This window comes from Monodelphis domestica, chromosome 7, assembly GCF_027887165.1.
Source record: "Monodelphis domestica isolate mMonDom1 chromosome 7, mMonDom1.pri, whole genome shotgun sequence".
NCBI classification, from domain to species: Eukaryota; Metazoa; Chordata; class Mammalia; order Didelphimorphia; family Didelphidae; genus Monodelphis; species Monodelphis domestica.
The window spans coordinates 53,780,098-53,803,795 of NC_077233.1; the positions used below are offsets into that span (position 1 = coordinate 53,780,098).

Genomic DNA, 23,698 nt, shown 5'->3' on the forward strand with positions numbered 1-23,698 from the left:
ACCATTAGAAATTCTCTTCTCTAAAGTACCTGGTAAATGGCCTTTGCCCAATGGCTTTCACAAAGGAGGAGACTACTTCCTCTTGAGACAAAGTCTGGAGAGTCAGAAGCATAGCCAGGAGATGAATGAAGAATAGCTGGCTTGAACCTCTCCCTAAAATGGAGACCCTGAAAGCAACTCATCAATGGGAGAAGGATGGATGGATGGGTGGAGGGATTCCATAGCTTTCATTCCTATTAAATTCTACCTGACATCAAGTCAGGCCTTTTTGAAATGTGTTATTTAGTTGTTTTCAGTCATGTCCAATTCTTCTTGACCCCATTTGAGGTTTTCTTGGCAGATTTCCTGGAGTGGTTTGCCTTTTCCTTCTCCAGCTCATTTTACAGATGTGGAAACTGAGGCAAAAAGGGTTAAGTGACTTGCCCAGAGTCACACAGCTAGGAAATGTTTGAGATCAGACTTGAACTCAGAAAGAGGAGCCTCCTTGACTCAAGGCCCAGTGCTCTATATAAAGTGTCATTTTTACCATGAGCCAAAAGACTTTCCTTCCAAGTAGATAGTGTGAACATTATAATTAGGGCTATCTTGGCATAAGACCTAGACCTAAAAAGACTCCCTCTACCAAATCAGGTTGGCACCTTCCTGCATACACAGTCTTAAAGAGATGCTTAGAGTACCACCTACTGATTTATCCAGTGCCACTGAGGCAGTGGGAGTTAGAGGTAGGACTTGAACCCAGGTCTTCCTGGCTTTTGAGGCCAGCTTTCTGTCTACTATGACACAGTGTCTATAAGCATTTATTTCTACCTTAGAAAACTGAGGGACCCAGGAGCCAAGTGACTTATCCAGAGCCACTGATCTGATACAGGCAGAGAGCCTGGATTTTATTTCATCTGTTCCAGCTCCAGGTCTCATGATCTTTCCAATCAGCTTAGTACAGAAGGTGGGAGGAGGTAGAGATGAAAACCACAGGGAACTTCTACAGCTAATGATGTGTGTGGGTGTGACAGCACTCAGGGCAGGGGGATGCAGTGATGAAAGGTTCTATATATTTCATACCCTCAGCATTGCTCTGTATTCCAGTAAATAGTGTAGTATATATATCCAATACCAACTTTTTATAACAGAAGAAACTAAGGATCTGCAAAGTTAAGTAGCTTACTGAGAATCACACAGCTTTATCTGGAGTAGAATTCTAACCCAGATCTTCCTGAGTCCAATTCTAGTACTGTCTCCCTTATGCCATGTTGCCTCTATCTCCTTTGGTCCATCTAGAGCTGGGGATACAAGATTAAAAAAGCAAAATTGTCCTTGACCTTGAGTAACTCATATTTTATCCTGGGGAAACAATATGTATACAAAATAATGGGAAAAAAACATTTCAAGAAATAGAAGGCACTAACAAATGGAGGAAATCAGAAAAGACTTTGGGTAGGAGGAAACATAGGAGCTGAGCTTTTATATATCTATCCAGTGCCATTTTCACTATTCTGCTTCTGCATTTAAGATAGCGCCATAGTAAGAACACTCAAATAGAGGTTAGAAGATGTGAGCTTTAGTCCCTATTCAGTTACTGACTTTTGACAAGACTTCTATTTTCTCCACTGTAGGAAGGTTGGTTCCTTTTAGCTCTAATATTCTAGGAATTCTACTTTCCAGCCACTAAGAACTCAATATGCTTTACAATGTAGTATCATAACAATACTGATATCATAGGCTGCTTGGTAGTCTCTAGAGGTTATTTCTCAACAAATTATGGCAGCATAAAGACCTCTTGAGACCTGTTATTTTTATTATCATCATTCTTTCTGGGATTGGGACATTTGATATCCTTCACTGAGAAAGATAATTATATCATCAATTCAGAGCTAGTAGGGACCTCAGAGGTTTTTTTCACACAAGAGATATTAAACAGGAAGGTTCATTGTACAATACTCCAGATTGTTTCAGGAAGCAGATTAAGATGTAATTGGGAAATATTTAATGAAATAAATTAAAATACAATAGAACATAGATAATGTCAATTATGGTTATCTCTCTCATTTTTTAACCCTTACTTTCTGTCTTAGACTCTTAGTATGGATTCCAAAGTAAGTGCTAGGCAATTGCCTAGCAATTTGCCCAGGGTCCCACAGGTAGGAGGTGTAGCTCCCTAGCTATCCCTTATATATGGTTTTCTAAGTGGATGTGTGCTACTGTTTTCTCTGTTAATATACATAAACCTTATTATGGTTTAGTGGCCACCATTTCTGTTTGAGTTTGACACTGCTGATTTAGACCAACTCCCCCATTTTACAGAAGAAGAGAAGCCCAGCAAGATTAAGTCATTTCCCCAAGGTCAAACAGGCAGCTGGTAGCTGAGTTAGGATTTGAACTTGGGTCTTCTTCTTGAAGTCCAAATCTGCTTCTTTCTTGTCTTTTGTTAAAATTAGATCCTACTGCTATAATATATTTAAACTCATAGCCAAGATGTTGAAATAGAAAGTTATAAGTTATAGTGTGTATTGTTATATATTGTAATGCCATATTACATAATATAATATCTATCTAACTACATAGTTGACTGCTCTCTGATCAAATCAAAAGAAATAATAGAAGTAAAGCACTTTGAAAATCACAGAGCTAGAGACATTATTATTATTGTTATTTTTGTTTATGCACCTAATTATGTGGATTATTTTTTCAAATAATAAGATGTTCCAGTTGGAGAAATGCTAGTGGATAATTACTAACTGTGAAATCAACATCTTAAAATTCACAAGATCTTTACCTCTGCTATCTGGATGTCAGTAAATATCATTGGTGTGCCAAAGCCATGTTCTACTGCAGTGGGGCATCAGGAACAGGGCACTGGAATTGGAGTCAGGAGAGCTGGGTTCCAATGCTAACTCTGCCCCTTGTGACAAGGAAATCACTTTAAAAGACTGATATATATTAATTTAAGGTCGCCAAGGAATTCAGCTATGTAATTCCTAAATGAAAACTCAAGTCAGCTGTCAACCTTTTATAGAGTTTAATTACAAACAGGAGGAAGAAAGGAATTAGAGATAGAGAGAGAGGGGGAGAGAGAGAGGGGAGAGAAGGGAATAGGGCTTAAATACCCCTTCTGTTTAGGCTGGGCCAAAAGGCCCAAGCCCTTAGATAGCTGGGGCAAAGAAAGGAGATCAGTCCCTATTACTCACGTGACCAAAATGGAGAAACAGTCTCAAGGGCCTCCACCTCCAGCTTCCTTCAGAGCAAGCTTCTCAGAGCACCTCTCCAACCACTCAGAGCCAAAACTCTCCAACCAACCAACCACCCTCAGTCCTCAGACCCCTCTCTCTTTAAGCAAACCATCCAAGTTCCCTCCCCTCAGTTCTCACATCTACCAATCACTATCCATCATTTTCCCTGTGCCAATGGTGGCTCTAGCTTAACCCAGGACCACCCAGAGGTCTGTGGCTTTGCACATGTCTGTTGAAGGTCATATTCTCAAAATAATTAAATCTTGATCTTTTGCTACAGCTCTTCCTAAATCCTGTTACCCTGAGTAGGGTAGAGATTGGAATAATTAGATTTTGATCTATGCTGCAGCCCTTCCTAAATCCTGTTAGGACTGAGTAGGGTGGAGATTGCAATTTCCAAGACCTGGTTCTGTCATTCCAAGTATCTCCATTGTATCAATTCTAAAATCAATCATGACTCAAAGAAATTCCTGTTCTATGCTTAAGCATAGGTCAAAGCCCTTTCCATTGTTCAGCAAAAGGTTTCTGTCCTAAAGTAATCTTAAGAAGGGAGGAGGAGGAACCTCCCATGCCAATGGGGTTCACATTCCAATAGAGTTCCCACTCTCAATAGGAAATTTTTCAAGTATGAAATTTCCCAATGGTGAAATTTCCAATATTTATAAGTCTAAGAAATTTTAAGGTTTACACCCTTCTAATCTGAGTGATCCTGAGTAAGTCATTTCCCATGGCTAAGTCTCCTTTTCCTCATCTAGAAAATAGAGGCAATTCTTGTGCTGTTGTCCTTCATCAGCATTGTGAGGAAAGACTTTGTAAACCATGGAAAGCTGGGCAGATGCAAGCTTGGGGTCTTTGTTGGCTCTTGGTGGGTTATAACCCAGAGACAACAATTGAAAAGAAACATTTTCTACTTCTTAAGAGATAAGCCAAGAAGTGATGGTCCTCAGCTCCAGAATTGGGGTTTACTAGTTAGGGCAGGTTTCTAAGGTGTGCTTAAGGTGGTCAAAGGAAAGTATTGCCAGCAGAATTATGAAAGAAAATCATTGCTAATGATGATTAAGGAGCTTTGAAGTCAGAGTTCTTTCAGCCATTACCTTCTGTATTAAGTCTGTCAATTCTAAAGCAAAGAGTGGCGAGAGTTAGGCAGTCAGGGTTAAGTGACTTGCCCAAGGTCACCCAGCTATGAAGTGTCTAAGGCAGGAAGGAACCCAGGTCCTCCTGACTCCACACCTGGAACTCTGTTCACTGGACTACTTAGCTTTTCCCTGAAGATAGACTTTAAATTCAAAGGCATATTCCAACATCCATACCCTTAGTACCTTCATACTACAGATTACCCATGTTTGGGATATACCCCCTTACTACCGATGGAAAGGAGTGCTCGGCAAACACGGAGTGAGCAAAATGAACAACAACGGCCTACTGCTACTCAGCAAATGCTCAGAGTTCAAACTCACCATCACGAACACTGTGTTCAGAATGGCGAACAAATATAAAACAACGTGGATGCACCCACGATCAAAACAGTGGCATCTCATTGACTACATCATTGTATGCCGGCGAGACATCCAGGATGTAAAGATCACCAGAGCCATGAGAGGAGCTGAATGCTGGACAGACCACCGATTGGTTAGAGCGACTCTTCAAATGCGCCTTGCGCCTCACCATCCAAAACACGCCCAGACAGTTCCCGCATTTTACAATGTGAGTCATCTTAGAGATCCATCTTATTTGCAAACATTCCGGTCCTGCCTGGACAACAAGCTGTCTGCCAAGGGACCACTCACTGGAAGCTCAACCGAGAAATGGAACCAGTTCAGAGATGCAGTGAAGGAAACATCAAAGGCAGTCCTAGGCCCAAAACAACGCAACCACCAGGACTGGTTCGACGAGAACAACACTGCTATTGAAGACCTATTGAGCAAGAAGAACAAAGCCTTTATGGAGTGGCAAAATAACCCAAACTCTGCTCCTAAAAAGGACAGATTCAAGTCTCTCCAAGCCACAGCGCAGCGTGAGATCAGGAAGTTGCAAGACCGATGGTGGGAAAAAAAAGGCAGAAGAAATACAGCAGTTTGCTGATATGAAAAACTACAAACAATTTTTCAGTGCCCTCAAGACTGTCTATGGACCATCAAAACCCACCACCACTCCCTTGCTATCCTCTGACGGTGACACTCTCATAAAAGATAAAAAAGGCATCAGCAATAGGTGGAAAGAACACTTCAGTCAGCTTCTCAACCGACCCTCTTCAATCGACCAAAGCGCCCTTGACCAGATCCCCCAAAACCACTCCACTGAACAACTTGATGTCCCTCCTTCAATAGAGGAAGTCCAAAAAGCCATTAAACAAATGAGTGCAGGCAAGGCACCCAGTAAAGACGGGATCCCAACCGAGGTGTACAAGGCCTTAAATGGAAAGGCGCTCCAGGCATTCCACATAGTGCTGACAAGCATATGGGAAGAGGAAGACATGCCCCCAGAACTCAGAGATGGCTCCATCGTAGCCCTATACAAGAACAAAGGCTCATGAGCAGCCTGTGACAACTACAGAGGAATCTCACTACTCTCCACTGCCGGAAAGATCCTCACCCGTGTTATACTCAGTAGACTCCTATCATCTGTTTCAGAGCAGAACCTACCTGAATCACAATGTGGCTTCCGACCAGATCGCAGCAAAATTGACATGGTCTTCACAGTGAGGCAAATACAGGAAAAATGCCTTGAGCAGAACCTGAGTGTCTACATTGTCTTCATAGACCTGACAAAGGCGTTTAACACAGTGAACAGGGACGCACTGTGGGTGATCCTCAGCAAGCTCGGTTGCCCAGCAAAATTTGTCAAACTGATCCAGATCTTTCATGTTGACATGACAGGGGAAGTCCTATCTGGTGGAGAGACTTCCGATCACTTCAACATCTCCAATGGCGTGAAACAAGGCTGTGTCCTCGCTCCGGTACTATTCAACCTATTTTTCACCCAAGTATTACGACATGCTGTGATGGATCTGGACCAGGGCGTCTACATCAAATACCGACTGGATGGCTCACTATTTGATCTTCACCGCCTGACTGCAAAAACAAAGACAACAGAGAGACTCATCCTGGAAGCTCTCTTCGCAGATGACTGTGCTCTCATGGCCCACCAAGAAAATCATCTCCAAACCATTGTGGACAGGTTCTCCACTGCAACAAAACTGTTTGGCCTGACCATTAGCCTCAGCAAAACAGAGGTGCTGTTCCAACCTGCACCAGGGAGGCCAACTAACCAGCTGTGCATAACTATCGACGGCATGCAGCTTTCTAACGTCAACACTTTCAAGTACCTGGGCAGCATCATCGCCAACGATGGGTCCCTAGACCACGAGATTAATGCCAGGATCCAAAAGGCCAGCCAGGCACTCGGGCGGCTGCGCTGCAAAGTCCTCCAACACAGAGGTGTAAGCACTGCGACGAAGCTCAAAGTGTACATTGCAGTGGTCCTCAGCTCGCTCCTGTACGGTTGTGAGACATGGACACGGTACCGGAAGCACATGAAGCAGTTGGAGCAATTCAATCATGAGGATCTGATGGCAGGAACGTATCACCAACCAGGAAGTCCTCGACAGAGCCAACTCCACCAGCATCGAAGTCCTGGTCCTCAAAGCCCAGCTACGATGGTCTGGACACGTCATCCACATGGACCCACAGCGAATACCAAGACAGGTATTCTACGGTGAACTGTCAGCTGGACTCAGGAAACAAGGCCGACCAAAGAGAAGATTCAAGGATCAGCTAAAGTCCAACTTGAAGTGGGCTGGCATTACACCAAAGCAACTAGAACTTGCTGCCTCTGACAGAAGCAGCTGGCGAGCCCACATTCACCATGCCGACACCACCTTTGAAGATGAGCGACATCGACGTCTTGCCGCTGCGTGTGAATGCCGACACCAGGCCACAACCGCACCTCCCGTAACAACTGGCATCCCAGGCCCCATGTGCCACAAACTGTGCGCCTCAGCCTTTGGACTCCAAAGCCACATGAGGGTACACCGTAGATGAAACTGCACAAAGACAATCGTCATTCTCGATCACCGAGAGACTACTATACCGATAGCTCAGAAGGTCCCTTAGCTTTCTTTATTTTGTTTCTCTTTCTGTTAAATTAAATGACTATTTTACTCTTTTACAGGATTTTGACCATTACCTTAGCTTTCTTTAAAGCACAGCTCAGAGGCCATCTCATATGGGAGACTTTTCCTGGCACCCCTCCCATTATTAGCACTCTTTTCTATTTCAGATGCTTGGCATTACTTGGTATTTATTTATCTAAATATATGTCCTTTCCCTACCAATGTCAACAGATGTGCCAGGTACTGTGCTAAGTTCTGGTGATACAAATACCAAATACAAATACAAATAATTCTTAGGAATTATATTCTGATTGGGAAAATCAACACATAAAAGGGGGCTGAGGAACAACTAGGTCACCTAATGGAAAGAGCATCAGACCTGGAGTCCAAAGGACCTGGGTTCAATTCTGGCTTCAAACACTTCCTAGCTGTGTGATCCTAGGCAAGTCACTTAACCCCCATTGATTAGGTCTTGTCTTGTGTCTTAAAGTTGTTACTAAAAACAGAAGGGATGGGGCTTAAAAGGGAGGCAGGGAGAGGCATGGTGACAAAATGAAAAGCAGAGCCCAGAAAGGGATAAAGGAAAACTCCTTTCATGTACCTTTATATTCCCAGTGCCAAGCACAGCACATTGAATATAGTGGACTTTAACAAACGTGTATTGGATTGAATTAGGCTGAATGTAAATGTAGAAGGGTCCCAGAGCCCTCTCTCTCTCTCTCTCTCTCTCTCTCTCTCTCTCTCTCTCTCTCTCTCTCTCTCTCTCTCTCTCTCTCTCTCTCTCTCTCTCTCTCTCTCTCTCTCTCTCTCTCTCTCTCTCTCTCTCGTCATTTAAGACCTCTCTGAGCCTCCTACCAAGCTGGCTCCCTGACATTCAATTCACCTCTTACCCATTTGGATTTTCAATGGCTTCTTCCTGAGGACAGAGTTTTGTGGTGATATTGGTCACCAGTAAGTAGGGTGAAACTTGGGAACTGGAAAAGCTCAACAAGCAGAACACTTACTGGCTGTCCCATAACCAAGGCAGCCAAGTTTTCTTTGCAGAGTGATGGAGTGGGGAGATGGAGTTTCCCCATCTGTAAAATGGAGGAGACTCGGTGAATGTCCCTTCTTGATCCAAACCTTCAATTGGCAATGAAGTGCCATGGATCCAAGACAAAGTTCATTAAGTTCTCTAGAGTTTTGGATGAGACACCCAAATAATAGCAAATGAACATGATTAATGAGGTTAAATGAAGACACCATATCTCTGTTACCACTTTGCTTGTGAATATCTGGGTACTGTTTCTCAGGAAAGGGGTAATGGAACTTGAGGACATCAATAAGTCAGTAAGCATTTTTTAAAAATCCAACTTAGAATCAATACTGTGTATTGGTTCCAAGGCAGAAGGGTAGTGAAGGCTAGCAGTTATGGAGAACCTTTTAGAAACTGAGTGCCCAAACTACAACCCCTCATGTACATGTGAAACCACTGCCTTACCCCAGACAGGGAAGGGAGCTAGTAGTTCCATTGGTCTGCAGGGCAGAGGGGCAGGTGAAATGTCCTCAGGCACACTTGGAAAGGGGGAAGGGAGCAACCCCCTCTGGCACACTCTGGCATGCATGCCATAGGTTCACCAACATGGGGTGAGGCAATAAGAGTTAAGTGATTTGCACAGAGTCACCACACAGGTAGGAAGTGTCTGAGACCAGATTTGAACCTAGTATCTCTTGTCTCTAGGTCTTACTCTCAATTCACTGAGCCACCTGGCTACTCCCATTCATTTATTTTAAGCAAGAATGGCAAAGAAAGTCCCTGCCCTCAAGTGCTTCCATTCTAAGGGGAGCAACAAAATGTAAACAATTAGGTACAGATAAGGTCCAAACACAGTAGAGAGGAGGTAATCTAAAAGAGAAACCTCAGAGAAGAGCAGCTACAATATCTAAAGGGTCAAAAATGTTTGATTATGGGAGCTGACAAAAAAAAAAAGACTTTTGCTTCTTTATCATTTTCCTAACATTGACCTTTCTTCTTTGTTCCCTAAATACAAATTCTGTTTGTAGGAAAATGTTCATAGAGCCAAAGTTATAAAAAAAAAATTAAAAATGATCTAGGTCAACTTCTTCATTTTGCAGATAAAGAAACGGAGGTCCAGGGAAATTGAGTGACTTACCCAAGGTGACAGTTAACAAGTACTTATGTTGGAATTTGAACTCGGGTTAAAATAGCCTAGTGAAAAGTCAAATGAAAGTGATCATTCTCTTGTTGTCAGCCTTTCTAGTCTCTTGGATTTAGTGTCAGAGGACCTAGGTTCACAGGCTTTGTCGCTTATTAACGTGTGACAAGGTTCAAATAACTCTCCCTCTCTAACCATCAGTTTCTTCATCTGTAACCTGAGGGGTCTGGTCACTAGATGATGTCCAAAGTCTGGTCTAACTCTTAATTCTTAGGATTCTGTGTTCCAATTAGCTCAAAATCCAGTGAGATTCTTACCATCCCATATGACTGATCAGGGAGAATTTTTAATACAACAACAAAAACCCTTTTCCTGATTTCATAGCCTCTGTGACAGGTTTGGAAGGACCTGATGGTTCTGTGATAGATTAATAAACCAGAGCCAGGATCCCAGGATTGCTTGTTGAACCCTCAAGCCTGCATTGGCAGCTCCAGCAGGCAGCTCCCCAAGGTGGAAGAAGGATCCAACTTGACTCCAGGAAGCCCCAGCTCAAGCCATGCTAGCATTTGCAAATGGAGATGTCAAAAAGAACTTCTAAAGGAATTCAGGCATGTGGCCAACATTTGTCACTTTAAGAAAGTCCATCATGAGTTCAAATCCTGGCTTACTCCCTGTGTGACCCTGAGTAAAGAACTCAGCCTCACTGAGGGTCATCCCCCTTAGCTGTGAAATGAAGAAATTGGACTAGATGGCCTCCAAGGTCCTTTCCAGCTCAAAATGTCTCACATTTTGTTTCTTCTTGGGGAAAATGGGCATAACAATATTTGCCATAGTACTAATAATTACAAAACATTTTGCATACATTTTCTCATTCGTTCCTTCCAACAACCCAAGGAGGTTGTCTGAGTAGATATCATCACCTCCATTGGACAGAGGAGTCAAATATGTTTAGAGAGGGCAGTGGGCAAGTCATTTTACTTCTCTAACTTCAATTTACTCTTCTGTAAAATGAGGAGTTAGCCTGCATTAGCCTCTGAGGCTATAAATACACCTGTTTATGTGTATGTATATACATATATATATGTGTGTGTGTGTGTGTGTGTGTGTGTAAGTATGTACAACAGTTGGGATTCTTCTTCCAGGAAAAAATTGCAGGCACTAAACTGAGAACTGAAAGTGGAATCCCTATGCTTCCTGGTACCTGGAATCTGCTGAGGCAGAATGTAGGAGCCTGTGATCTCAGTATATATATATATATATGTAAATGTACATATGTATACATACATAGATATTTATACATGCATACATATCTGGGGCAACTAGGTAATGTAGCAGATTGAGCACTGGGCTCGGAGTTACAAAGACCTCAGTTCAAATACAGCCTCAGATTCTTAAAGCTATGTGACCCTGAGCAAGTTACTTAACCCTATTTATCTTATTTTCCTCATTTGTCATATGAGCTGGAGAAGGAAATAGCAGACCACTCCAGTATCTTTGCCAAGAAAACTCCAAGAGTCAGACACGATGAGACATCTGAACAAAAACAAATCTTAAGCCAGTGATGGTGAACCTTTTAGTGACCTTAGAGACTGAATGCCCAAACTGCAATCCTCACTCCACATGTGAGCTGCCCTCTCATTCCAGATGGGGAAGGAGGAAGTCCTCCCCTTGGGCTGCTGGGCACAGGGACAGGTGTTGAGAGAAATGTCCTCAGGCACAGTGGAGAAGGGGAGAGGAGTGGCGCCCCCTCTGGTACACTCCAGTAGGTGTAAGTTCACCAACATGGACTGAAACTGCCCTAAGATTTTGGGGCATCCTATTTGTATGGCAATCTCAGGCAAATCAAACTCCACAATCAATATTCTTTCCATTTAATGTCTGGTCAACTTCCTAACCTTTGTGGGTCATTTGGGGGTATCAAATGAAATCATAATATCATTAATCAATCAACCAAAAGGGATTTATTAAGTGATTCTATTTCTAAGCACCATACTAAACACTGAATATACAAAGAAAAAAGAAAAAACAGCCCTTGTCCTCAAGGAGCTTATATTCTAATTGGGAAGGCAACATGTTCATATCTAACTAAATACAAAATTGGAGATTTAACAGTAGAAGTTAGCCAAAAGTTAGCCATGTTGATCAACTCCCTCATTTTACAGATGAAGGAACTAAGGCATAGGGAGTATAAATTGACTTGTCTAAGGTAAGTGGCAGAGATAGGATTTGAACCTAGAGGCTCTGACTGTAAATCCAGACCCTTTTTCGACCTCCTCTTGAGTTGAAGCTCTTCAAAAAGCATAAAAGTATACATTCGTACAAGAGATTTTTTGTTCATTTGTTTTTGCTTTTTTCCTTAGACAGCAAAGTTTCTTGATTTGTCCCATACCTACCCCCCAGCCTTACCTCCTGCCTCCTTCTGACATCTTCCCCATTACTCCTTTACTCAGCTTTTCTCCCTTCATCAGCAAAGGTGATGAGAGGCAGACTACTATGGCCAGTGCTACACGAGAAGGGACAGCAAGGTCAGCTTACACACATTGCCTGTCCCTCGAACTAAACCGAAGGTCCTTTCATACTGCAACATCCATCATTTCAGTCTAATGACACTTTCCAGGCACTCTCCTTGACTCTAGACTCCAGATTCTTTGGCCCTGCCCCAAGTGAGAACCTGGTCGTTCTAAGAGCCAAGGTGGTTCCCCAAAGGTTCCATCTAGATACATCAGCAGAACATATTCATGGAATGACTTCTTCCATACCAGGGTGACCCCTTACCCATCAAGCCATTCCCACTGATTTTGCTGAGAGCATTAGCATTTCAATATGTCCAACACAAGTGAAGCTTTCCTCCTCCAATGGCCAACATGAATAAGCCCCCCCAATGGGCATTGAATCCCTTCCCCATCTCCCTTTTGCTCATAAAGGATATACTGTATTCATCGGCGTCTGTATGTGGCATTAGCAGAAGGTGGGAGAGTGAGTGCCTAGCAACGCTGAGAATTCTGAAAGAGAGGTGGAGAGGAAGTGATTCCCATGTAATTATTCACTCCTACAAAAGCTGTTGTCAGGTAGATACTGGAAACACGGCTGTTTTATTCTTCTCCTAACCCACTTTTAATCTTTTGAGAATCTCTCCCACTAGAAAGGCTGGAAAGAAAGAGCTTAATTCAGCCATTTTCTCCCTGGCCATATAAGTTGTGTTTTCTCTGTAAGTGAAAGCTTAGCTTATAAAAGTTCCAAAAGTTGTGTTGTTCTATCTGTGTGTGTGTGTATGTCTGTGTGTGTATGTGTTAAAGAAAAGGAAAGGGAAAAAATAACCCGGGTAGTAAACCCCAAAAAGAAAACGTGTCCCCCTGCTCACCATTTTCCACTTTCAGCCACTGTCTGCTGGTGACAGTCAGCTTCCACGTGTGATATTGGGTCTGGCCTTTCTATTGGCCATTTCAATGGATTTGCTTGGCAAGACTTTGGGACCACAAGATGCTCCCAAATTGAACAACAACAAAGCAGTTGGCTGCCTTCTCCAGTACTTGGTGCCAGGGGTAAGAGGCAGAGACTTGGAGAATCTTAAGAGTTGGAAAAGACCTCAGAGATCATCTATTTCAGCCTCCCACCAACTCCAGGAATCCCTTTTTCAATGCTCCCAATGAACAGTCATCCAGCTCACCTCTTCTTGGAAGGATGGGAAGGAGGGTCAGAGACTAGAAGCACCGTGAGGGCAGGGACAGGTGGCACTTTGTGTCACATCCAGTACCCCGTGGTTAATAGATGTTTGTTGAATGAGCAGATAAATGAAAAGGCAGTCAATCCTATGAGGAGAATAGAATGATAGAGCTGGATATTCATGGGATAGTTGCAAAAATTGTAAAAAAGAGCCTGTGGTTCATTTCCCCATGTAAGTAGGATTCTAATTGTAATCCCCTTAGAAAAATCTTTCTCTTATGTTTCAATTCTGTCCCATAGCTTCAAGCAAAGGGTATTTACTTAATAAATAGCTATAGATTCTTTGATCGGCAGAAATCACTTGATGGACCAAAAGCTGATGATGTCTACTGTACATCAAAGGGTTTTGTCAAAGGATCATGGAATCATAGATTTAGATCAAGAGAGGACCTTTGAGACAATCAACTCCAACCCTTTCACTTTACAGATAAGAGAAACTGAGGCCAGTGTTATACCGCTAGTAAGTGTCTGAAATGGGATTTGAATCTAAGTCTCCCCGACTCTAAATCCTGTCCATTTTTTTCTGTGTATGTGTGGGGTTTTTTGTTTTTGTTTTTGTTCTCTGTCATTTCCTGAATTAGGCATTTTGTTCTGTTCTCAAAATATAAATTCTAAATGGATGTGGACAATAAGGAACTTACAGGATTATACAATAGTAGAGTTATAAAGGACCTTATAGATTATTGAATCAGCCTCCTTTATTTTGCAAATGAGGAAGCCAAAGCCCAGAGGGGTTGAGTGATGTGTCTGATGTCACACAGGAAGCCTGTGACTAAGTTAAAATTTGAATTCAAGGTAGTCTAGTATAGTGATAAATCAAATGGTCTAATGGGCCTCCATTTTACCAGAATAGAGAGGATGACTCTTGTCTCCTCTGAGCTGTGTGAGCAGGTTCTAGGTGGCCAGGATCATTGATGAAGGGATGAAGGGCACATTAAAAGCACATAACATTTGCCTATTCCTTCATTCATTATGTATGTCTGTCTTTTAAAGGTTGTTATTACCTAGCCCTTTGCTGTCTTTTTTGTCTTCTCGAACCTTACTCTCCTCCATGTACTATGAAATCCACTAAAACTGGCCTCCTTGATACTCCTCACATATGAAACTTTGTCACTCATCTCCATGGATTTTCATTGAATGTCCACCATGATGCAATTCTCTCCTCCTTCATCTCTTATCTGTTGGGTTCCTTCTTAAACTAGTTAAAATCCTACCTTTGACAACAGTTTTTTTCCCCAGTACTGCTTAAGGTTAGTGCCTTCCCTTTCTTTTAAATTCCAATTTATCCTGTATATCTTATATATATTTTGTTTGTTCATTTTTGTTGGCATGTCATTTCCTCCATTGGACAGTGCATTTCTTGGGAGCCAAGACTGTGTGTTTGTGTATGCAGACTGGGCTTGACTTGTCTCCTCCCTTAGAATGTAAGCTCCTTGAGGGCAAGATCAGTCTTTGATTTGTATTTGTACCTCCAGGACTTAACCCAGTATTAATCACATACTTAGTGGTTAATAAATGCTTTTTTAAAAATTCATTCATCTTTTCCTCCTAAATTGTGGTTTAGCCACATCCTCATTCTGTGCTTACACAACTGATTTAACCCAATTCACGTGTACATTTCCCCCTATTAAGTTCATCTTACTGGACTCAGTCAATGGTTCTAGTTTATTGACTTTTTTTTAAAAAAATTCTATCATCTGTGTTAACAGTGAGATCCCAGCTGGATATCTTGGTGGTCCCAGTAGGAATTTTTGATCAAATGTTTAGTAGGAACCTGTGGATGCAAATCTAGTGTGTAGGAGAGAAATCAAGTCTAGTTAGTGATACAGACTCGAAAGGTCATTATTGAGGAAGACCACTAAAGTGGATGAGACTATGAAGGAAGAGATTATAGGAAGAGAAAGTAAGAGATGTGGGAAAGGAAAGGGATGAAAGAGGAAGAGAGGGCATTATGGAGGTAGGGGAGATTGACAGAAGGTAAAAACAGTCTTTGTCTTTAGTGGATCTAATAAGGAAAATAGGCTAGGCACAAAGAAATTCCTTTTCATCCTTCATTTTCTTTTCTTTTTTAAACCTTTACCTTCTGTCTTGGTATTGGTTCTAAGGCAGAAGAGTGGTAAGGGCTAGGCATTGAGGGTTAAGTGCCCAGAGTCACACAACTAGGAAGTTTCTGAGGTCAGATTTGAACCCAGGATCTTCAGCTTCCTGGCCTTGCTCTCTATCCACTGAGCTACCTGGCTGCCCTTCATCCTTCATTTTCAAAGAAAACCTATGATATCACAGATGATGGCTTGATTTGCACATAAACTGGATTTATGTGAGGCAGAGTTGCAGTCCTCAACCTCATTCTCTTTTCCAAAATGAGCATGCAGATATGAAGACCTGAGTTCAGATAGCAGTCCTGTCACTTATTATTCATGTGACTATTGGCAAGTTATGTCATATTCCTGAGTCTCAGTTCACTTATCTGTAAAACGAGAATATCAAGATTTTTATTACATAACTCCATTGGATAATTGTAAGAATCTAATGAGATTTTGACAGTAAAGTAATTCACAAATGTAAAGTATTATATCAATGTGTTAAAATGCTTATTAGCTTCATAGGATTGTAAGTCAAAGAACTGGAAGGGACCTGCGAGATTACCTTGTCCAATCTTCCAGTTTTAGTAATAAAGAAACAAAGATATATAAAGAATTTAAGTGACTTGCCTAAGGTCACACATAAGTAAGTGGCAGAGCCTAGTTTTGAATTTGATCCTCTCACTCCCAATCCAATGCTGTTTCCACCACAGTCCCCCCAAAGTCCAGAAGGTACCCCTGGAACAAGGTATAGCAGGTTGTTGTTATTGTTGTTTGGCCTTCATTTTCAGAAGACCAGTGTCATCCCAGGGTGATGTCTTGGCTTGTGCATGAATTGGATTTCAGGGAAGTTGAGGTGCACCAAGTCATCAGCCTCATTCTCTCTTCCAGAGTCATCGAAGTTCCAGCAAAATGTGCTGTGAAGCCCCACTCCTTCCTCAAAGCGAGAAGGGAGAGCCAGGCTTTCTCTCTCTCCCATCTGGAGGGCGGCTCTTTTCCACCATTCCATTCCCATGCAGCTCAGTTCTGTAGCTTAGAACTGGAGCAACCCTGGAATGTGGACAGGTCAGGGTTCTCACTGCCAGCACGCCCCCCATTCACCAAGAAGAGGTACAGCTGAGGGAACAGGGAGTGACCCAGCTTCCATGGTTGTTGGGGTTTGGGTTTTTTTTTTTTTGCAACTTTTGTAGTTGTTGTTGGGAACTAAAAAGCCCTTTTTTTCAGTTGACCTGGGCTGTGTGCAGTATTTTGAAAGTGCCCGATCCTGTGAAACAGCTTGTCTGTCAAAGAGTTTCTGCTACCCAGTTTTTTTTTCTCTTTGAGAGGTAGTTGGCCTTATTTGATTTAGCGTGACAGCCCCAGAACCATTTAATCCCCAAGAAAAATCCAATGCCTCTTCTAAACCACAAAAATATCAAGCAGCACTTAAGACTGAAGCCTTAATCAATAGCATGTAAAGTTCCATCTTATCAAAGTGGTTTGACCTTGGACAAGTCACTTCCCTTTCCAAACTTCAGTTTTTTTCAACTGTTAAATGAGAATTTTGAACTAGCTCAGGATTTCTAAACCTAGACCTGGTCCATCAATAGATTTCAGGGTGTTCAATGAACTTTTTTTAAAAGATCCTTACTTTCCATCTTAGAATCAATACTGTGTATTGGTTCCAAGGCAGAACAGCAGCAAAGACTAAGTAATGGGAGTTAAGTGATTTGCCCAGGGTCTGAGGTCACATTTGAATTCAGGATGTCCCACCTCTGGACCTGACTCTCAATCCACTGAGTCATGTAGCTGCCACTACCCAATGGACTTTGATGGGAGGAAAATTGCATCTTTATTTTTCACTATTTTTTTCTTTTATAATCTTATTACATCTTGGCATCTTTATACATTTAAAAGAATTATTCCTAAAAGAGGAATTTTTTCCAATATAATTTGGGAATGAGTTTTACTTGCATATTTACAAGAAGTTTTGACGTCCTTCCTTACTTTCTTCCTTCCTTCCTCTCTTTCTCTCTGTCTCTTTCTTGCTCTTTTTGCCAACTGGAGGATGTATTTCATAGAAAAGCAAAATAAATGCCTGTTAATTTAATAAATTTGAAAAAAATGAGGCATTCCATCACATCTCTATTTCATGGGAACTGTTGTAATAGCTTTGGATAACTGACTCAGGTCATTGACAGTCATCATTAATGCCTTCTATATCATCAAGGCACAGCCTTGGGCACCTGTAGTTGTCAAAGTACAGAGGAGTTTGCTCCGTCCCTCTAATCAGTCCAGGCTGAGAAGGGTTGGCTAAAGGAAATGCCTTCCTAAGAAACCTACCCAAAGCCCAATTTCATGTAATTTCAGAACCGTAAGGACCCATACATCTTGTCTGGGGCTTCTTAACCTTTCTGTATTGCAGATCCTACTCTGGTAGTCTGGTAAAGCCTATGGACAAGTAAAACTCATTCCCAAATTATGTTGGAAAATGTATGTCTCATTCTTAGAGCCCATCACCTGTCAGCAGGTATGTAGCGTGCTTCCTTCCTTATACTCTTTCTCACTCTCCTCTTGTGCCTGTCTCTTTATCTCTCTCTCTCTCCCTCTTCTCTCTGTCTCTCTGTCTCTGTTTCTTTCTCTCTGTCTCTCTCTTTCTTCTCTCTGTCTCTCTGTCTCTCTGTCTCTCTGTCTCTCTCTCTCTCTCTCTCTCTCTCTCTCTCTCTCTCTCACACACACACACACACACACACACACACACACACACACACACACACACACAGAGGAAAGAATTATCCCTCCTCCTCATTTCAGTTAATCCCACTACCTACGTCTTTAATCCTATCCCCCTTCCCAACTTTGCTCCAGTAGTCTTCCCCTCTTTCATGAATCCTCCTTGCCTCTCTATTGCCTTCTACATACTCTTCCCTATTCACACCCTCAGGTCTCTTCAATCCTAAATATGCATTTCCTGAGCCATCTAACCATCCTGCTCCATCCCATTTCTTTCTTCATTTTCATTGATAAACTTCTGGAGAAAGGTTATGTATGTCCTAGCATATTGTCAGTGGTACTACTTTCTCACTACCTCTCTCTGTTCAATTCCTTGCAGTCTGATTGTGTTCACTATACTACTGAATCTGTTCTCTCAGAGAATACCAATGGCCTCCTAACTGCCAAAAATATCTGAGGTTTTCACTTATACTGCCCTAAAATATTTAACATAGTTAATCCCTATCCCACCAAATAGGAATTCTTCTTTCCTTTAACTTTAGAGACATCAAACTCACTTGGTTCTCTTTCTGCTTCTCTTACCACTTCTCCTTGGTTTCTTTCACTGGTTCCTCATCCTGTCCAAACTCTTAAAGCAGGCATATTCCCCCAGATTCTGGCTCTGTTTACTCTTCTTAACTATATATTTTCTTAACTTTTTTCCTTAGCAATCTCTTTCATTCCTATAGTTTCTTTTATAGGAAGATGATTCCCAAATCTCTAGCATATACCTCTCCCCTGAGCTCTAATCAATCAACCAACAAGTATTATTTTAAATACCTATTATGTGTCAGATACTGCAGATTCACATTTCTAACTGCCTATTGGGTATTTACAAATGGATGTTCTATAGCAGTAATGGTGACACTATGGCACAGGTGCCAAAGATGGCACACGGCCCCCTTCCCAGTTTGTTATTAGAAAAGCAGGACTCCAGTGGAGTTGCTCCTTTCCCCCTCTCCATCTTGCCTGATAACATTTTTTCACATCCCCCACCCCTCTGCTTAGCAGCCCAATGAGAGAACACAGTGGGTAAGGTAGGCAGCTCACAGGCAGTAGAGCTGGAAGGGAGCAGAGCATTTGAGCCACTCCCCTCCCCATCTCTACACTCACTGAGAACATTCCTCACTTTACCCACCCCTCCACCCAGAAACCCAATGGGAACACTTTTTCTCTCCCCTGTGTGGGGTAAGGGGGAGCACAGGACACACCTGGCACTTATGGGGGGAGGGGTATGGCACATGGTCTGGTGGGGGGAAGGCACTGCACTGTCTAGGGGGGTGGGGGGTGGGCAGAGCCCAACATTCCATCTCTAAAAGGTTCACCATCACTGTTCCATAGGCACCGCAGATTCAACTTATTCAAAACAAAGCTCATTTTGTACCTTCTTCCTTCTTCCTAATTTCTCTTTCTGTTGAGAGCACTATCATCCTTCCAATTACTTAGAATCATAAAACCTCAGAGTCACTCTCAACTCTATTCTATCCTTTTATATCTAATCAGGTGTCAAGTCATCATCACACTGAATCCTTGAGAGTAGGACCTGCCTTTTGCCCCCTTTTTTGTATTCCTAGCTCCTAGCAAGTATCTGGAACATAGTAGACGTTTAATAAATATTTGTTGACTTACAGATCATGAAAATATCCACAACATCTCTTATAGCTAGCTGCCTTTTCCTCCATTCCCAGGTCCTCATTACCTGTTGCCTAGACTACTGTAATAGTTATCTCACTGGTCTCCATGTCAAGCCTTTCTCCTCTCTAATCTACCCTCAAAATAGCCACCAATGTGATGGGATTTCCCTGCTCACAAAGACTCTTTATTGACTCTAGGATAAAAATACACAATTCTCAATTCAAAGTCCTTTACAATCCACCTCCTAACTTATTTCCTCATATGCCTTTCATGTACTCTTTGGTCCAGCCAAACAAAACATCTTGCTGCTCCCCACACATTGAATTCCATCTCCCACCTCTATACTTTTGTATAAATTGTGCCTCATGCCTGTAATGCCCTCTCTTCTCATCTTTGCCTCTTGAAATCTCCAGTTCTCTTCAGATCTCAATTCAAGTGACAACTCCTACATATCTATTCTGACCTCCTTAATTGTTGATATCTAACTGCCATGAAACTACATTGTATTCACTTGGAAAGTAATAACCAAATGATATAACCAATAATAACCACTGTTTGCTTATCCAGTCTGCCATTTTCTAAGCATTGGCCATAGTTTAGAGTTAGAAGAGATCAGAAAGACGATCAAGTCCAATCCTCTCATTTTATAAATAAGTAACCTGAGGCACAGAAATGTTACACTATTAGTCCAGTCACATAGTGTCTGAGCCTGAAAATTTCCTCAATCCAAGTACAGTAGTATGCCCATTATACCACACTGCTTATACTATTGTCTTTAATTCTTTTCTCTTCTTCACTTCTTATATCCACTTCTGGAATAATTTTTCACAGTCATCCTTTTCTATTTTCATTGTTACCACTTAAATAGGAGTACTCTTTACTGGCTACTCAAACTATCAAAATAGGAGTTTTCATTATAAGTCATTTCTATTCAACTTTCTCCCCCTCTAATCCATACTTCACATTCCTGCTAGATCAATTAATTTTTACTATGCAGAAATTCTAGTCATGTCCCTCCTCTACTCAAATATCTCCAGTGTCTCCCTATTGCCTATTCAGTAAAGTTCAAACTTATTTGTCCAACATTCACGGTTCTCCACAGCTTGACACTGCATCTCCCCAGCCTTATTTCATCTAATTCTTCTCCATATACTTCCTCTATACTCTAGCCACATGAGACTACTATATACCTCTTAAATATGGGATGAGTTTTTACATTTTTTTGTGTCTTCTTCTAACAACTTTTCCTGTTTAGAATGTCCTCTCTCTTTGAAGTCCAACTCAAATGTCATCTCCTCTAGAAAGCCTTCTTGACCAATACCTTTTTAATCATAATTGTCCCCTCTGTCCTCACTTCTATGTACCTCTAAGTCACATATAATATTTTGTTTTACAGCTACATCTTTTTGTTTCTTATCCTCCTACTAAATAGTAAGTTCCTTCAGGGAAGTGATTGTGTCTTTTTTTTTTTTAACCCTTATCTTCCATCTTAGAATCAATAATGTGTATTGGTTCCAAAGTGGTTCAAAGGCAGAAGAACAGTGAGGGTTAGGCAATGGGGGTTAAGTGACTTGCCCAGGGTCAGACAGGTAAGGAATGTCTGAGGCCAGATTTGAGCCCAGCACCTCAATCCACTGAGACACCTTGCCCCCCCCCAGTAATGTCTTACTTAAACTTTATATATTCTACTGAATGTATCCCAGATCTCTGCACACAGTAGATGCCTAATAAATCATTGTTGAATGAATGAGGATGGATAATGAATGAATGAGGGCAACATTGATCAGAGGGAAATAAAAACATTCAGATTAATATATAATTGAGGTTGTTGGGAAGTAGCAATTTCCCTATTATCGGAAGTGATCAAGGAGTGATTTGTGGGATATACTGCACTGGATCCATACTTTAGATAAGTTTTGGACTCTCGGTTCCCTTCAAATTCTTGAGATTCTGCAATTCATTAAGGAAATTAAAAATAATTGATATGTTTTATTTATTAAGCCTTTTAAAAAATATAATGATCTTGGGGTAACTAGGTGACTTGGATTGAGAACCAGACCTGGAGACAGGAGGTCCTGGGTTCAAATTTGACCTCAGATACTTCTTCACTTTTTGACCCTGGGCAAGTCACTTAATCCTTATTGCCTAGTTCTCACTATTCTTCTGCTTTAGAACCAATATACGGCATTGATTCTAAGTTGGAAGGTAAGGATTTTTTAAAAAATAAAATGTATTAACCCACAGTATGAATATATCTCGATTCTAGTCCTACCTGGTTTCCTGGGGAGACAAACAAAAAATAGGGTCTCCTCCTTTGTCCCTCTGTCTGATTCCTCCTCTGCTATGACTCCTGTGGTCTTTCCCTGCAGGTCTGGGTAGATGCTGGAACTCAGATCTTTTTCTCCTATGCCATCTGCCTGGGATGCTTGACAGCACTGGGAAGTTACAACAATTATAATAACAATTGCTACAGGTAAGTCTCTCATGTTCCTCCCAAATGAAGCCCAATCTTTTTTCATACCACCTTTTAAGATACTGGGTGACTTTCAGTCTCCAATGAAAGCTGAGCCTCCTTGCTTTTATAGGCCAGGGACCAAGTGGAACTTAGCTCTGTCTCTTGGTTTCTGAGTCTGATAGAAAGGGCAAGGGACTGAGCTTGAATGGACAGTGTGAGTGACTTTTCAATGTCTGCCTCCTTCAGTGGAGGGAATCCTCGTAAGTGGAAGGTTTTTCTCCCGAAGGATACGAAAACAATTTGGAGAGGACCAACTGGTATTTGGAAAATACTACAATTGCCTTAAGGAAATTAATCCCCTTCTGCTCCTGTAAGGTCAAGTATGATAAAGTTGGTGCCACTTTGTTGAAAAAGAGAACTGAGGAGGAAGAGATGCTCTGCTTTCAGTAGATTCATTAGGAATGTGGGCATTATGGACTCCATCTAGCACAGAGCTGCACCTGACCTGGTCAATTCAGGGCTGGTAGTGTGGCCAAGCAATTTCCATCATTGACTTCTCTTTCAGCATTTTGGGAAGCTACTAACACTCCTTGAGTGGGTGGGATGCAGCAGGATGGGTGGCAAGTACCCCCGTCCCTCAAAAATCATATGAAAACTTTGGCTAAATACAAACCAGATTTCCTTGGGAAAAGTTGGGGGACTGCTAATCTGGTTTACTCTTATTTTAGTTCAGTGTAGTTTAACTCAATAGAACATTTAATATTATCAATTAATTATCATTAATATTTTAATAAAATAGTAAAATGTATGTTCCCCTAAAAACATAATATGAATATTTGAATATAAAATGAATGTGCCATCATAGTACAAAACAATAAATTAGACTAATAATAATAACTAAGATTTATAGAGTACTTGAAGGTTTGCAAAGTACTTTATAAATATTATCTCATTTTTTTCTCACAAAAATCCTGAAAGGTAGGTGCTATCATTATCTTCATTTTACAGTTAAAGAAATGGAGACAGGCAATGATTAAGTGACTTGCTCAAAGTCATATTAGTATTTGCAGTAAGAAATGAACTCTGGTCTTCCTGATTCTAGGCCCAGCATTCTGTGCACCAGGACACCTAGCTACATTGTGTGACTAGCCACAAAGGTGAATAAGAGGGAATATGTACCCTAGAGCAGGGGAATTTAATCTTTTTTGTGTGTCCTAGCTCCCTTGGGCAGGTTGATGAAGTATATGGACACCTTGGAATAATTTTAAATGTTTAAAATGAAATACAAGATTACAAAGAAGTCTAAATTAAATTTAGCCCTTGTTGGGGAGACGGGATGGAGGTTGAGGTAGGAAAGGAAGAAGAAAGGAGAAAAACTCTTTGGAGTCTTGACCATGACTTTTGAACCTTGGCCTTTTCCTTATATATTTTCAAAAGGTTGCCATATTCTAAGAATGGGTTAGAACCAACTGTTCTGCCACTGTGACTACCCTGTCTCTTCCTTTCATGAATATTCTTTGGTCTTTACAAACCAGGGTTGAAAGGCAATACCCTTTTCTGTC

General features: G+C 41.5%; 1 protein-coding gene across 1 annotated transcript in view; it reads left to right on the top strand.

Moving 5' to 3' along the window:
- The window catches only part of SLC6A11 (solute carrier family 6 member 11), a 185,130-nt gene that overhangs the window by 124,417 nt on the left and 37,015 nt on the right, over positions 1-23,698 (top strand). Inside the window, exon 7 of the mRNA XM_001365646.4 lies at positions 22,051-22,154. Within this exon, the coding sequence (XP_001365683.2) occupies positions 22,051-22,154 (104 nt within the window). The remainder of the gene's footprint in view (positions 1-22,050; positions 22,155-23,698) is intronic.